This window comes from Elephas maximus, chromosome 23 (assembly GCF_024166365.1).
Source record: "Elephas maximus indicus isolate mEleMax1 chromosome 23, mEleMax1 primary haplotype, whole genome shotgun sequence".
Taxonomy (NCBI): domain Eukaryota; kingdom Metazoa; phylum Chordata; class Mammalia; order Proboscidea; family Elephantidae; genus Elephas; species Elephas maximus.
In genome coordinates, this window is record NC_064841.1 from 62814171 (window position 1) to 62831909 (window position 17739).

The 17739-nt window shown below is 39.2% G+C and overlaps 1 protein-coding gene across 10 annotated transcripts in view; it reads right to left on the minus strand.

Annotated features, from left to right (window-relative positions):
• Positions 1–17739, minus strand: part of KATNAL1 (katanin catalytic subunit A1 like 1) — a 306368-nt gene that overhangs the window by 64256 nt on the left and 224373 nt on the right. For all 10 annotated transcript variants that reach the window (XR_007515202.1, XM_049867866.1, XM_049867864.1 and 7 more), the window contains 2 exons: positions 6528–6655; positions 6018–6123 (listed from right to left, as the gene is read on the minus strand). Coding sequence is in view for 9 of the 10 variants with exons in the window: in XM_049867866.1 (XP_049723823.1) it covers positions 6018–6123; positions 6528–6655 (234 nt within the window). In the remaining variant the exon portion in view is untranslated. The remainder of the gene's footprint in view (positions 1–6017; positions 6124–6527; positions 6656–17739) is intronic.

Sequence of the window (17739 nt, forward strand, 5' to 3'; positions counted from 1 at the left end):
CATTCCTAACCCTGTGACTGCCTTTAATAGGCTTTACGGCAGTCTGCTCTTAAGTACAAGTTGTCCTTAAGTCAGACGTTGGTAACCATGGGACTGCCTGTCACGGACTTTATGGCAGTCCATTCTGAAGTATGAGTTGTCCGTAAATTGGACATTCCTAACCTGGGGACTGCCCGTACTAAGCCAGTTAAGTTGAAAGGAAACCAGCTTGATCATAACTAAGCTACAGTGTGGTGACTGGAAATAATAAAACGTCAATTTTCTTTACTTCAATTTTATCAACTTCAGTAATTCCAGGTAAATGAAATAGCAGATCTTAATATTCCTGCACAATTAACCAATCCGAAGGAAAAAAGAAAACAAAATTCAAACTCACGAAAAAAGACTGGACTGACTTACTGGTCTGATACAGATGGCAGGAACCCCTGAGACTATGGCTCCCAGACACTCTGCTAACCCAGAACCGAAACCACTCCCGAAGCCCACTTTTCAGACAAAGATTAGACAGGCCTATAAAACAAACAATAACCCACGTGAGGAATGTGTGTTATGAAACCAAATGAGTTGTCCAAAGGCAAAGATGAGAAGGCAGGAAGGGACAGGAACTGGAACGGACACAGGGAACCCAGGGTGGAAAGGGGGAGAGTGCTGTCACATTGTGGGGATTGCAACCAATGTCACAAAACAATATGTGTATAGATTTTTGAAAGAGAAATTAACTTGAGCTGTAAATTTTCACCAAAAGCACAATTAAAAAAATCTTCAACTGTTGCCCTATCACAGATTAAACCAAAGGTGTAGGATGACATATGAGAGAAGCTGGGAACTTGAATAACCAATAAACCCACGGCGGCTGTCGAGCTGATTCCATCTCACAGTGGCCCTATAGGACAGACGAGAGCTGCCCAACGGGGTTTCAAGGCTGAATGAAGTCTTTACGGATGCAGACTCCCAGCGCTTTCTCCTGAGGAGTGGCTCGTGGGTTCAAACCGCTGATCTTTCGGTTAGCAGACCAGCACTTAATCACTACTGCACCGCCAGGGCTCCTTACATGAAAGAAGCTGGGACTTCCCTGAAAGACCTACAAATTCAGAAGGAATCATTACTGACCTCACAGCCCCGGAGGCCATGGACAGAAGTCACTACTCGGCTGCCCAAGGCATTTTTCCCCTTGGCTTAATTCAAATGCATGAATTGGTGATAAAACTGGTACTTGAAAAAAAGAAACTAACAATAGCCCTAAAAGGAAAGAAGTACCTAGGAATAAACCTAACCAGGGACAAAAAAGATTTATACAAGGAAAACTATAAAACACTACTGCAAGAAACTAAAAGAGATCTACATAAATGGAAAAACATTCCATGCTCATGGAATGGAAGGCTTATCATTGTGAAAATGTCAATATTACCAAAAAGTGATCTATAGATATATGCAATCCCCATCCAAATTCCAACGACAGTCTTTAATGAAATGGAAAAACCAATCTCCAACTTAAAAAGGGTCCGAACAGCTAACGCAGTACTGAAGAACAAAACGGGCCTCTCACTTCCTGACTTCTAAACTTACTGTACAGCCACAGTAATCAAAACAGCCTGGTACTGGCTCAATGGCAGACACATAGACCAATGGAAGAGAATTGAGAGCCCAAAAGTAAATCCATCCATCTGTGGGCAGCTGATCTTCAACAAAGGGTCAAAGGCCATTCAATGCAGAAGACACAGTCTCCTTAACAAATGGTGCTAGTAAAACTGGATATTCATATGCAGAAAAATGAATCAGGATCCATACCTTGCATCATGCACAAAAACTAGCTCAAAATGGATCAAAGACCTAAAACAGATTAAAGCTAAAACTATCAAGTTCCTGGAAGATAACACAGGGTCAAATCCTGGGGATCTAATTTTCTGCATAAATAGTCTATCAAACAAAACTAAAAATGCACGAATGACAGAAGATAAATTAGATAATGCCTAAAAATCAAATACTTATGCTCATCAAGACATTACGAAGAGAATAAAATGAGAACCTACAGACTGGGAAAAAAAATCTTTGGCAATGACATTTCTGATAACAACAAAAAGACAAACAATCCAATCAAATAATGGGCAAAGGGCATAAACAGACACTTCACCAAAGAGCACATTCAGGCGGCCAACAAATACATGAAAAGATGCTCATAATCATTAGCCATCAGAGAGATGCAAACCGAAACTACAATGAGATACCATCTCACCCCTACAAAGATGGCAATGATCGAAAAACAGAAAAGAACAAAAGCTGGAGTGCTTGAGGGGGGATTGGAACTCGTACATTGCCGGTGGGATTGTAAAATCCTACACCCATTATGGAAAACAATATGGTACTTCCTCAAAAAGGTAGAAATAGACATACCTTATGATCCAGCAATCCCACTCCTAGTTATATATCCTGGAGCTGTAAGAGCAATGACACGAATAGACATACGCACTCCTATGTTCACTGCAGCATTATTCACAACAGCAAACGGATAGAAACAACGTGAGCGCCCACCAACGGATGAACTGATAAACTGTGGTACATACATACAATAGAATGCCACGCATCTATAAAGAATAATGAGAAGTCTGTGAAACATAACATGGATGAATTTGGAGGACATTACGCTGAGTGAAATAAGTCAATGACAAAATGACAGATATTGTATGTTCTCACTTTTATAAAAAGTCAAGAATAGATATACACACAGGAATCAACATTCTTTGATGGTTGCCAGGGATAGGAGAGGGAATGAAGGAGAATCACTTTCTAGATAGTAGATAGTTTTTGGTGATGGGAAAGGCAATACCCAACATGGGTGAAGTCTGCACAACTTTTGTCCAAGGTGAATGAAGACACTAAGAAGTATACAAGAATAAGGGACAATTACGGTAAACGCTATAACATACAATTTTGCAACAACGATAACAACCAAAAAAAAAAAAAAATGTGTGTGGTTACATAGGTAGACATGTATGCATATATATGTATAGGAAGGTATATGTGACTATATGGGTGTGCAGGTATACATGTATCTGTAGGCATATGTACATACACGTTTCCGTGCACTGCATATATATTCACATACATAATAAGCCACATGGGGGCACAGTTACGGATACTTCCAAGATATTACCAAACACCTCACAGGTTTGGTTTATGGGGTTTGAAGACTTAGGATCATAGTCCTGTGGGACAACTCAGTCCATTGGCATAACATAGTTCATTAAGATAATATTCTAGATCCTAGTTTGCTGAGTAGTGTCTAGGGTCTTAAGAGCTTGAGAGCTGCTATCTAAGATACAACCATTGGTCTCTACTCATCTGGAACAAAAGAGAATGAAAGAAACCAAAAACTCAAAGAAGAAACTAGTCCACAGGCTAATAGCCCACATTAACCATGGCCTCATCTAGCCTGAGACCAGAAGACCTAGACGGTGCTCGGCTATCACTACTGACCAGGGACACAACAGAAGGTCCTGGTTAGAAAGGGAGAAAAATATAGAACAAAACTGAAATTCCTAAAAACAAGGGACTACAGGACTGATAGAGACTAGAGGAACACCCAAGACTATCCCCCCAAGACCCTTTGAACTTGGAACTTAAACCACTCCTAGTGGTCACCTTCCATCCAAATAATAGATTGGCTTAAAAAACAAAAGGTATCACCCAGAATACTGTGCTCCCTTAAATAATCAACTATATCAGACCAAATGATTAACGTTTACCCTAAAACAAAGATGAGACACTAAGGAGGGGCAGGGAAGCTAGAGTAACGGCAACAGAACAAAAAGAATGAAAATAATGAGAATCTTAACACAGTGTGAAGAATGTAACCAATGTCATGGAATAAGCTGCTTAAAAATCGTTAAATGGCCCACCCTGTTGGGAGCAAGTAAAAATGAAGAAAATCAAAAATACAAGGGAAAGATTAGATCAAAAGGATTAATGGACCACAACTACCATAGCCTCCACCAGGCTGAGTCCAGGACAGCTAGATGGTGCCCGGCTACCACCACTGGCTACTCTGACAGGGATCACAAGAGCAGGTCCTGGACAGAGCTGGAGATAAATGTAGAACAAAATTCTAACTCACAAAAAAAGACCAGACTCACTAGTCTGACGGAAACTGGAGAAACACCGGAAGTATGGCCCCTGGACACCCTTTTAACTCAGTACTGAAGTCACTCTCAAGGTTCACCTTTCAAGATTAGACAGGCCCATAAAACAAACAGTAATACACATAGCTCAACCATGTATACGACACTAAACAGGCACACCAGCCCAGGGGCAAGGACCAGAAGGCAGGCAAGTAAGGAAAGCTGGACAAACGGAAATGTGGAGCCCAAGGTCAAGAAGGGGAGAGTGTTGATATGTCCTGGGTTGGCAACCAATGCCACAAAACAATGTGTGTATTAATTGTTTAATGAGAAACTAATTTGCTCTGTAAACCTTCACCTAAAGCACAATAAAAAAAATTGTTAAATGGGAATCTAATTTGCTAAGCATTCTTTCACCTAAAACACAATATTAAAAAAAAAAAAGGAAACTAAGTCCAAGAAACACTGAATTTTAAATTTTCTAAACGACTAAAGGTACCAGCTATGCACCCAGTCATTTATTTTTAGGTTTATAAATAATACACAATTTAATAAAAAAAAAATAGCATGGTCAAATTAGATTATTCCTTAACCTATCATATTATGTGTTATTTTATAATATATACATCTTATTAGAGCAAATGAATGCCTTTTAATTATAACATCAGTCATTATAATAAACATGTCTCATTAAAATTAAGGTACAACATAAATATTTAATAATATTATATATGGTTTTTTTTTTAACTCCCTTAAATACCTATTTTAAAATCTTATTTTCTCTTTTAAATACTGTTTTAAAAGTCATAGTAAGCGGGATTTATAGTTATGTGCTCCCAAAATAAGGTAAATCTATAACAAACACAGTCTGTAAAAGTTTCAAGTAGGAAGAGACAACCAAAATGTCACAGGTATTCCAAGCTATTCATATAAATACACTTTCTTCTCTCCACTTTTAGGCACATTAATGAACGAAGGAGTGTTGAGAAGGGAAACAGACCTTCCCCACAAACTCAGAAGGGCAGAGTAAGAAAAAAAAAAGTAAGTAATAGTGTCCTTTTATTTCACTCTACTAGCCCAAGTAAGGTGTCCCTGGGTGGTACTTGACTGCTCAGCAAAAGGTTGGAGATTGGAGTCCACGCAGCGGCACCTCAGAAGAAAGGCCTGGCGACCTACTGAAAAGTCAGCCGTTGAGAAGGACAACAGCTCTACTCTGACGCACGTGGGGTCGCACGAGTCGGGGTCGCACGAGTCGGAGTCGACTCGCGGCAACTAGTGGAAGTCCAAGTAAAGGAAAACTCTGCCACGGCTAAGACCAAGAAATGTTTCAGGCAGCTATGAGCTGCTGCAAGGGCTTCAGAAGCCAACATCTAATACCTTAGAAAGAAAATGCTGGACTTAGAAGGAACTAGGCCTGAGGGGGCTTTAAATTCTAAGTCAGAAACCAAGCTAGAGAGAAAGAAACATTCTGATTACGTCTGAGAATTGTACCCAGCTGGGATGGAAACAGTTAACGACTAGCGAGAATACCAACTTTTAGAAAAGTATTCATTTGATCAAACACTTTTCTATAAGACTATGTAGTACTGTTTACCTTGCTTGTTAAATTTTCAGTTACAGAAACAGACCTCTAGAAAATTCTTAAACCTAATCTCTGGCTCAGCACCTCTGAAGGAAGTGGCTTGCAATGAAGGCTATGGCTTCAAACTCCAAGCCCATCTCTCCCGCCGTGCAGAGGCTGCACACCTCAACCACAAACCCAAATCCAGGTTTTCATGGCCATACAAACCTCCAAGGACCTTTACAGCCTGTGTTAAATGCATAAAGAAATTACAGTAATGCAACCATCCACTCTCACGCAAGCAGCATTCTTATACCGATATGATTTTAATAAATTCTCACCTTCCAAGGCCTTCTAATCCCTTTGAAAAAGTCAGGCATCCACATTGGAAGGACGACAGCTTCCCTCAGCAACTTCTTAGCTTCTTCCAAATCAGCAATGTCATCCCTTGGCAAGAACAACAAAGTTTCATAATGTTGACTCAGAGACACCTTTGATTTATGGTCAATACTAATTCTCAATTTTTTTTAAACTTAATTAAATTATTCTTATATTAAGAACATTATTCTAAGTCTTACTGCCTAAAATGGCCAGGGGGAACATACTGAAGTCATTAATTAAGATATGTTATTCAATTAACAACCTCTGTCGGTTATGGCAACAGCAAACTACCATTTTAAATTTCCTTGGTTGTATTTTAACGGAAGAGCTGTCCTGTCGATTCCACACATTCTTATTATGGATGAAGTCACCATCAGGAGATTAGCGGATAGCAAGAGAAGATTCATGCCAAACCAACCTATAACTTGTTTTCATCTTTATTTTAATTTAATAATGTAAAAGACTCTAACCAATGAATGCCAGGGTTCCTGGAGACAATGTCTCTCTCAAGAGCGTCCACCAGGTCCTTATCGTACCCACCGCCATCAAATTTTGGAATTTCACCATCGCCTGCACCATCTGGCGTATTTTTCCTTCCCTGGGGACAGGTATAAAAAGAAGTACAGATCAATAACAGGATAATTTTAATTGGCATCATTAAGCTTTCAAAATATTGTAATCACTTTAAAGTTTTTTTTTTTTTTTTCATGATAGTGTTTTCTGATCACCCAAATGCCACCCACCACCCTCTATTTAATTCATCAGACAGGGAGGGACTGTATTGGATGGGTGTATGTTTGGTTGTGTCTATTTTCACCACAAAAAAAAAAAAAAAGGATAGGATCAAATTAAGATCAAAAAGAATAAAACAAAAAGAAAAAAGACGAAATGGAAGAACTGGTCAACTTCATTATAAACTTCAAGTTTACATTCTTAGGGGATGGTTACAGATAAGACTGAAATAACCCTTGCTAGATTTCTGGTTAGACACTAACAGGTTGTAAAGTACCTCAGGATTTGTGGTGCAAGGGTTTCTACCACGCCCAGACAATATTCAGAATAATGTAGAGGAAGAAAGAAAATTAATTTACTGAGAACCAGAAAATCTCACATACATTATCTCTTTTAAGACTGACAACAACCCTTATTTTTACTTAGATAAGAACACTGAGACTCAGGAAGGTTAAGTAACTTAATCAAGTTCAGTTAGTTAGTAAAGGCCAGGGTAGAGATTTTCACTCAGGCCTCCCTAGCTCCCTGAACCGACGCCCCTTCCACAACAGACTGCCTTAAGCCTGGCTGAGTTAGCTTAACGCTTCCCGTGTTGCCCAAAGCATCCAAGAAGGAGGCTGCAGACGAGGAAAGAGCTGCAAGTGCCTCTTACAAGGCCTTTTCCCTGTAAGCACCCCCTTAGGAATCAGGGTTTCTTCCTAACAAGGTCCTTGAACCACATCAGAAAGTCACTGTAATGACGATGCTAAAAGGACCTTTTCAAACAGTATTATTAAGACCATTAAAGCAATATACCTTATCCTCAAATTTTTATTTAATAATATGGTGGCTTTAAAAATGAATTATATGCTATGGTTTCTACAGGGTTCTGCCAAGACTGACTCAGCTTTGAGGAGCTTTAAATGAAATACGCTCAGTTCCAGGGATAGTTCTGCCACTGGAACTGCTTCAGCAGCAGAGCCAAGTACCTCCCTAGAGCTTCAGCCCTCCGGTCTCATGTAAAATGTCTCACGTACAAACGAGGGAGAAAAATGGCCACAGTGAGTCAATATCCTAAGCTTACATCTGAAAACAGAGAACAGGATGAACCCCTTCCAGCAGCCCTTCTCCTGAGATAAACAAAAGACTCAATCGTAAGAGGGCACCACATGGCTCCTCCAAGCAGAGGCTCGGGATCTTTTCAGCCACCAGGAAAATGGCCAAATAGCACTCTGATGACTTAACATAAAAAATGGACAATTTCCTATTTCTGGGCAGTATGGAAGCAGCATTAGGCTAAATTTTCAATAACAACACTATGAAAAGGAGGAAATTTCTGGCATATCTACGCAATAAACGTAACACCGACAAATTTAAAACTGCTGTCTACAATCACATTTTATAGCACAGACAGGCCAGGGCTACAGAGTCACATCAACAAACACACTGGGAACACTCTGTGATCATTCTAAAACTCCTGTAGAAATGAATCAACTAAATGGGTGAAACGGAAACTGACGTATCTGGGACTAACAAGCCTTGATATGTCAACATAATTTGAGACTTACCAAAAAATTAATACTTTAAAATGTAAGCTGATAGGCATTTTATTTATATTTACATTTTATTCTGTTTTATTTTGGAGGAGGGAGTTGTTGGCAGGTGCTGTTGAATTGATTTTGACTCATAGCAACCCCAGGCGACAGAGCAGAACTGCCCTATATGGTTTTCTTGGCTCAAATCTTCACAGAAGCAGATTGCCAGGTCTTTCTCCTACGGGCCACTGGGTGAGTTTGAACTGACAACCTTTTGGTTAGCAGCCAAGCATTTAACTGTTCGTGCCACCAGGGCTCCTTTGCAGACAGGCATTTTAATACGAATTTCCAAGAGAGGGGAGCTTTAAAAACACTACCAAAACAAAGGAAAAGCTGCAACCCAAGTACCTGAAAGTATTAGAAACCGTAGGATTCTAACAACACAAATCTGAACATCTACTGTAGGCGTAACACCTTTTATTGGGTCTCAGGCTTTAGAGCAGTGAATGAAAAATAAACCGCATGCCCTCCTCAAGCATCTAGTCTACAGGGGAAAACAAGCCACAGGTAAACAAAACAAAACACACACAGTTACAAACTGTGAAGCAGGGCAGAAGAACTGAGAAGTCAACGTGGCTACAAGGTAGTGGGAAAGGAAGAGGGTCAGAGGCCAGGCCCTGGGCCCCTACAGGCCACAGGTAGGAGTCTGGATTTCACTCTAAATGCACGGGGGAACATTTGTAACGTGTTAAGTTGGGAACGACTTGTTTGGATTTACATTTTTAAATGACCCTTCTGACTGTGGCATGGAAAACAGATCAGGGAGGCGAGAAAAGGAGCAAAGTACAAAGTACAAAGGCTGCTGCAGTACTTAAGGTCAAGCCTCACAAAGAGGAAACTGTACAAGCTGGGTAAAGGACTCGCCCCAGAAGCTAAAGCTTCTCAATGGTAGAGGTAAGGCGAGAATACAAATTAAATACTCCAAAGAAGATTCTAGAAACTTTTCCAAATAAAAATGATGAGGTTATTAAAAACAGACTTAGGAAAATTAAAATTAAGTAATTAATTTTATTACATCAGGAGATCAGCAAAATGGATGGCAATTATTCTTCATAACAAATACTCAGATAAGAATAGAGATCTCACATACAAGTAGCTATAGTTTCAGTTAACCAGCTAATCACTTAACTGCAATATCTAAAAGAATCTTAGTTTTCCAGCAAAGATATTATTACCTGCTGGGTTTTTTTTGGTATACTGGTTAAGCACTCGGCTGCTTACTGAAAGGCTTGTGGTTCAAACCCACCCAGCTGCTCCACGGGAGAAAGACCTGGTAATCTGCTTCCCTAAAGATTACAGCTAAGAAAACCCTATGGGGCAGTTCTACTTGCAATGAGTCAGAATCAACTTGATGGCATCCAGCAGCAATGTTGATAATAATAATTGCAATGTCACTGAAATGATCTTAGAATCTTCCCTTAGATTTTGACATTAATTGACTAACGTTAACATTAGCAGGAATTTGATATTGACCGTGAAGGCTGATATACTTTTTTCACGTTAAGGCAAAAATATTTCAGACTCTTTTTATTCATATCTAAATTACTGTATGAAGGAAGTTTGTTAGTGTTGAGGAAAATGAGGCTCAAAGTGACTAATCCAATATCAGACAGTCAATTCATGACACAGCTTGGCCTCACATGCAGTTGATGGTTTAGTATTTTATTGTTCTCCCTCTCAGGCTGGCAGATTAAGTAAAATATGTTCAGTTACTAACTCTGGGTCTTACATTTTAAGAGAAATACTGAGAAACAAACTACACCCAGAATTGAATGGCCAGGGTAGTAAAGGGTTTAAAACCCACGTCATAAGGAGAGGCCCAAAAGAACTCAAGATATTTAAGCTGAAGAAGGAAATGCTAACAAAGCAACATAACCAATTGGTCTGCTCTATATTACTCCAAAGGAAAAGAGCTGGACACAACCAAGGAAGTGACCAAGAATGGAGATTTCAGATCAGCGAAAAAAAGAATTTTCTAACAGTTGGTTCTGTCCTGCAAAGAAGTCATCTCTCTAGTTAGGCAGTGAGCTACCCAACATCAGAATTACTGGCTAATTAGTAATAAAGGCCACTGGCCCACAGTTCCAGGGATGTATAAGCTAAATTATAAGCAACCTTTGGTTCCTTCTGTAAAGCCACTGCCACTCATTTGTCCACTTATGTAACTGTTGTCTGAATTTAATGGCCCAGAACACGTGCAAAATTTCTTCAAAATCTCATTCTCTCTTTTTTAAAAAAGTGATGTGTATTCTGCTTCACAGGTGTTAGTTCCCAACCTTCAGGTGACATCGACAGCTAACACTCATATATGCTTACCAACTGTCAGGTACTAGTCCACTCAATCTTCTTCAAAGTCCTGATGTACACCTTCTTATTATTTCTATCTTGTAGGTGGTAAAATTGAGGCACAGAGAGATTAAGTGAACTGCCCACAGACACACTGCTAGACCCTAGGCTGACTGTCTCAAATGTGAACAGCTCCCAGAAGACCGCTGCACACTGCCGGGCTGCTTCTACCCCAGTAGGAGAAGCAAGAACACAGGAGAAGTTAGACAAGACCTCAACATCACATCTCACTCCAAGACTTTACTGTTTTACAAATGAAAATAGGTTGATGAAATGCAAAATAAAACCCATGGCCGTCGAGTCAATTCCAATTCATAGCCACCCTACAGGACAAAGTAGAACTGCCTCATAGGGTTTCCAAGAAGCAGCTGGTGGATTTGAACTGCCAGTCTCTTGGTTTGTAGCTGAATGCTTAACCCCTGCACCACCAGGGCTCCAAAATGCAAAACAGTGCCTACTAATTTCAGTGTCATGCCCTGCACCCGAGTGCTAATACAAAATATATTTAAAGTTGAAAGAACGAATCCACCGCATTCTGCATACTTACCCATGTATTCTTTCAACAGTATTTATGGAGCACTCACTACGGACCAGGCGCTATTACAGGCACTGGGGATGGAGCAATGAACCAAGGCGACAGAAATTACTGCTCTCACGAGGCATGTATTCAAGTTAGGGGAGACAAACAATAGATAAATAAGTCAAACATACAGTAAATCACACATTGAGGATCGGAACGGCAACTGCAAATGCCTCAAAATGGGAGTGTGCTTGGCCTGTTCCAGGGAACAACAAGGACATCAATTAAAGTGAAAAAGGAGTAGATGAGGGCAAGGAAAGTAGGAGATGAGGTCCAAGAGGTGATGGTGCCCAGACCATGTAGGGCTTTGTACACTGTTCAAAGGACTTTGGCTTTTACTCTAAGATGGGAAGCCACCAGGTTTTGAGCAGAGGAGAGAAATAATCTGACCTATGTTTAATGGGAACATTCTGTGCTGCAAACAGAGTTTCTGGATAGTTAACATGCTTGTCTGCTAATGGAGAGGTTGGAGGTATGAGTCTATCCACAGGTGCCCTGGAATCCGAAAGGCCTGGTGATCTACTTCCAAAAAAGCAGCCACCAGAAACCCCGTGGAGCTCAGCTCTACCCTGACAGGCATGGCGTCACGTGAGTCACAATCAACCGGTGGTTCTGGTATTAAGAGCAGACCAGGGGTGGGCAAGGGCAGAAGCAGCGGGAACAGTCAGTAGGCTCTTGCAACAATGTAAGAAAGAGATGAGGGCAGCCTGGATGAGGGTGGTTCTGGTGGAGGTGGTGAGAAATACCCAGATTCCATGTTAAATTTTGAAAACTGAGCCAAGAGATTTTGAGGACAGATGTAAGATAAAAGGAAAAGCAAGAGATCATCTTGCTTTTGGCTGTACATCTGAAAAGATGAAGCTGACGTTTACTGAGACGGAGAAGGCTAAAGGAGGAAGAGGTTTAGAGAGTAAAAGCAGAAGTCTGTTTTTGACAAGAAAGTTTGAAATGTCTGTTAGACATCCATGCGGAGAAGTATCCTAGACACTGAGTGTAGGAGAACAGTCTGGGGTAGAGATATAAACATGGAAGCTGTTAGAAAAGCTGTGAGTTTGAGGAGATCACTAATGGCATGAGTGAAGACAGGGAAGAAAAGAGGTCTGAGGACGCTTAGAGGTTTGGCTGATGAGACAAAACCAGTAAAAACACCTGAGAAGGTATAAAGAGAAAGGCCATAAGAGCACTATATCCTGGAAGCCAAGTGAACAGCGTGCTTCAAGGGAGAGTAGAAACCACATGTGTCCAAAGCTGTGAACAGAGAAACAACCATTGTGTTTATCAATGAGGAGCTCTCTGATGGCCTTGACAGGAGGCATGTTGGTGGAATGGTGGGGTTAACGCCTGATTTGGAGCCCTTGTGATATAGTGGTTAAGAACTTGGCAGCTAACCAAAAGGTCAGCAGTTCGAAACCACCAGCTACTCCTTGGAAACTCAATGGGGCAGTTCTACTCTGTCCTATAGGGTCACTATGAGTCAGAATCGATTCGATGGCAATGGGTTTTTGAGGATTCAAGAGAGAATGGGAGGAGAGGAACTGAAAACAGTGAGTACAGATGACTACCTCGAGGCTTCTTGCTGGAAAGAAGAGCAACAAAATGGAGCTGGAGGAGAACATACGTTATTTAAAATTTTCTCTCGTGTTCTTCTGACACTCACTGTTATATAAAGAATGGCAAGGATGGGTTGTGAATTCTGAGAAAGGAGAAAAAAAAATTTAAATATGGCTATTAAGATTCCAAATTTAATCTCACTATATAAGAAAAATGGTATTTAAACAGACCTCATGAACTCCTATTATGATAGCTATGAAAGTGGAAAGTTTAGCATAATTCACTCAGGATATACATATACATAAATATGTTCTAAAATCAAGAAACTAAAGAATACTCATTAGGCAAGGTTAAAATACAATAAAACTGTCTAGTCTAAGAAAGACAGTTTTACTAGTCTATTAAAGAAGAGTACATTAAAAAAATATACAGACACACATCTAAGAGTTCATCCCTCTCAAAGATTAAGCTGACACTTGGACAGGAAAAGAAAATCAACAGTGGGTAAAAACAGGATACGTAAACTTTCACAAACTGTAATTTCAAATCATATACTCAAAGAGTTATTTAGATATAGAAACTATTATAATCTAATGTGATAATGTAAAAAGAAAAAACTATAAGTTGGCTTTCATAAGAGAAAGAATTTGTGGAGTGATGCAGTATCCAATGGACAAAATATTTCTTAAACAAGTCATTGATACAGAAATGGCCAAATAAACATATGAAAGGGTTTCTGACTTCATAAATTGTAAGATTAATATACAATACACAGTAAATATGCTGGTAAAAGTCATATTAAGATACAGTTATACCCACTAGAAGGTTAAAATTTAAAAGATTGACAATATAAAGTGTTGGTAAGGATGTGGAGCAACTGGAGCTCTCATACTCTGCAGATAGGAGAAAACAGATAGGTATAACCACTGCAGAAAGCTATTCAGTGTGACCTACTAAAGTTTAGCTGTCAGTGATAGTAGAACATCCATATGCCTACAAGGAAGACCAGTTAATACAACTATTATTCAAATTTATGCAACAATCACTAATGCCAAAGATGAAGAAAGTGAAGACTTTTACCAACATCTGCAGTCCGAAATTGATCAAACATACGATCGAGAGGCACTGATAATTACTGGTGATTGGAATGCGAAAGTTGGAAACAAAGAAGAAGGATCGGTAGTTGGCAAATATGGCCTTGGTGATAGAAACGATGCCAAAGATCACATGATAGAATTTTGCAAGACCAATGACTTCTTCATTGCCAATACCTTTTCTCAACAACATAAACAGTGACTATACAAATGGAACTCGCTGGATGGAATATACAGGGATCAAGGCAACTACATCTTTGGAAAGAGATGATGGAGAAACTCAATATCATCAGCAAGAACAAGGCCAGGGGCTGACTGCAGAACAGACCATCAATTGTTCATAGACAAGTTCAAGTTGAAGCTGAAGAAAATTAAATCCACAAGAGCCAAAATACAACCTTGAGTATATCCCACCTGAATTTAGAGAACACCTCAAGAATAGATTTGACACACTGAACACTAATGACTGAAAAGCAAACAAGTTGTGGGACGACATTGAGGATATCATACGTGAAGAAAGCAAGAGGTCATTAAAAAGACAGGAAAGGAAGTCCAAAATGGATGTGAGAAGAAAAAAAGGAAGATATAATGAAGTAAAACAGCTGAACAGAAGATTCACAGGATGGTTCAAAAAGACAAAGTAAAGTATTATAATGAAATCTGCAAAGACCTGGAGTTAGAAAACCAAAAGAGAAGAACATGTTTGGCATTTCTCAAGCTGAAAGAAATGAAGAAAAAATTCAAGCCTTGAGTTACAATACTGAAGTATTCTACGGGCAAAATGGAGCCTTGGTGGTGTAGTGGTTAAGAGCTCAGCTGCTAACCAAAAGGTCGGCAGTTTGAATCCACCAGCTGCTCCTTGGAAATCCTATGGGGCAGTTCTACTCTGTCCTACAGGGTCACTATGAGTTGGAATCAACTTGACAGCACATAACAACATGAGCAAAATACTGAAAGCTGCAGGAAGCATCGGAAGAAGATGGAAGGAATACACAGTTACTGTACCAAAAAGAAGTGGTCAATGTTCAACCATTTGAGGAGGTAGCATATGATCAAGAACTGAAGATACTGAAGAAAGAAGTCCAGGCTGCACTGATGGCCCTGGCGAAAAATAAAAAAAAACAAGCCTCAAGGAATTAACTGAATACCAGCTGAGATGTTTCAACAAACTGATGCAGTGCTGGAGGTCTATTATATGTGTGCGGTGATAGGCTACCACCAGTCTCATCTCCACCTGAGTTCACTGACATCCTGTTGGTAGCTTGACATCACAGAAATTTAAACAATGCTACAAATCAGAGCTTGATGTATTGTTTTGTTGACTGTCTAGTGCATCATTTCTGTAGTTTTTACATTATAAATAGTACAAAAATACCTTAGGAAATATTCTTCTGGTATTTGAAAACTACTATGTAATTCATCAAAGAAGTTGCTCAATTTATTGATGAACCAGCAAAGTTCCAATATACATTTTTGTTGTTTTACTTTCATCTTATGTATTAATGAAAACAAAAATATGAACCAACATTCATCAGAACTACATTCATCCATCAATTGCAGCCACAGATTGGCTACAGATACAAAAGTGTAGTAAAAATCAAAAAAAGCATTCTGTGAGAGTCCATTAAAAAACAAAAAACAAACCCACTGCCGTAAAGTCGATTCTGAATCATAGTGACCCTATAGGGCAGAGCAGAACTGCCCCATTGAGGTTTCAAGAAGCACCTGGTGGATTTGAACTGCCGACCTTTTGGTTAGCAACCGCAGCACTTAACCACTATGCCGCAAGGGTTTCCAAGAGTCCATTAGCTTTATGAAATTTACCATAGTGTGCTATATATTTTATTATTATTTGGAAATTGTGTGCCACACATCCTTTATATCAGTAAAATTAATAATAAATGTGTGTATCTGTATAACCAGTTCTTTGAACGTGTGTGTATATGACTATATATATCAAGCATTTACCAGCATACCACTGGTTCTATGATCATCATTCCTCAAATTGTACCCTTATAAATTGTACATTTTTCTGCAATAAAAGCTTTTTTTTTTTAAAAAAAAATATGGGTTCCTTTGTGTAATCACCAGTCAGTAGCACTTGAAAGGATATCTCGATCCAGTTTCCAACAACTCTTGATAGCAGACACCCCTAGACTTACTCATGAGAAGGCAATTATTCACACACGGCCATTTGTTAAAGCACTCAATGAAATGAAGTCCTTTAAGTTTAGTAACTTTAAAAATACCTTCCACAGATACAATTTACCCTACTTTAATCTGAATTCTATTTATGCTTCTTCAATTATTAGTCATAATTGACACACTCCTCACACTCTACTGTTAACCATAAAATCATTGTCTTAAAAATACGTGGGAATTAAGAGTTTTATGAATTAAATTTATTTTTGGTGTTCACACAATCACATTTTGCCACCTAATATTTAATTTTTAGATTAAAAGTTTTGATATACTTATATAACTCTTCCCCCCCTCCCCCAAAATAATACAACCCTAACTATGGCTAATACATTCTGAGTTTTCCAGTCTATTCTACTTCATTTTTTTAAAGCTGTTTGCAACATTCAAAATTGATTTTAAAAAAAACACCACCACTAGGGACTTGATGCTGTCCAGTCGATTCCAACCCATAGCGAACCCACAGGTTACAGTGGAACTGCCCAAAGGGTTTCCAAGGAGTGTTTGGTGGGTAATCACCCCCACCTCCCACTGAGATCCACAGGGTTGTTCTTAAAGGCAATTTGGACCCCATTTATTTAGCACACTTTTATTGTGTACTTTGTGCCAGTCATACTTCTTGGTGTTAGAAATACAAACAATAAAAAAAAACAACACTATTTCTGAGGACCCTTCCGGTACTCAAATAAGCTTTCAAGGGAAGTGGGTATATGTCATTTCACCATACTTTCTCAAACCCCATCAGAGCCCTCAGTGAGTCTTAGGAATCGGCTTGATGGCAACGGGTTTGTTTTTTTAAGTTTTTAGTACTCTAATGAATACCTGAATGCTTACAATAATCATAGCTGAGCCAAGGACACCTTTTGAACTCTAATGAAGTTTCTGTGAGTTTTTGTAACTGTAGTCTTTTGTTTCCACAGTGACTCAGAGAAAATATTTTTTATTTTCAAATAACTGTAGAGTATTTTTGTTTTCTGCATTTAAATAAAGGCCTTACTTTCCAATGATATCTGAGTATTTTACATGTCAATAAAAGAATAAGATTTTAGAAAATTTGGAAACTTTATGAAAGACAATTTATAATCTCCAGAAAAATCTGACATTGAACAAATGCTACCTGAATGTTTCATACTTTACTGAAGAATCACATTTATAAACCAATACTTAATTGCTCCGGGCCTCTATTGTCAAATCCAATCCAGATTCTTAATGTAGTTTAGTAGGCATACTATATTATATGAAACATCCTACAATAACGGAAAAAAGATCTATGACTATAAAATGAAATCAATGCTAGGCTCCATTCATTACTCTATGACCTTGGGAAAGGTACTTTAGCTCTTTATGCCTCCGTTTCTTCATCTGTGAAATGGGCATAATAAGACTGCCTACTTCATGGGATTGAGTGATGGTTAAGATGGTGAGCCAACCTGGCTGGGCCACGATTCTCAGTATTTTGGCAGTCGTACAATGTTGTGATCACTTCCCTGTTGAGATTTGATACGTGATCACCGCCATGATGGGATCTGCTGTGAGTGGTACCCGGCAGAGGCAGAGTCTGTGGCAGCTCATTGCCTCCTCAGTCAGCCTTCATCTGTCCGCCCTC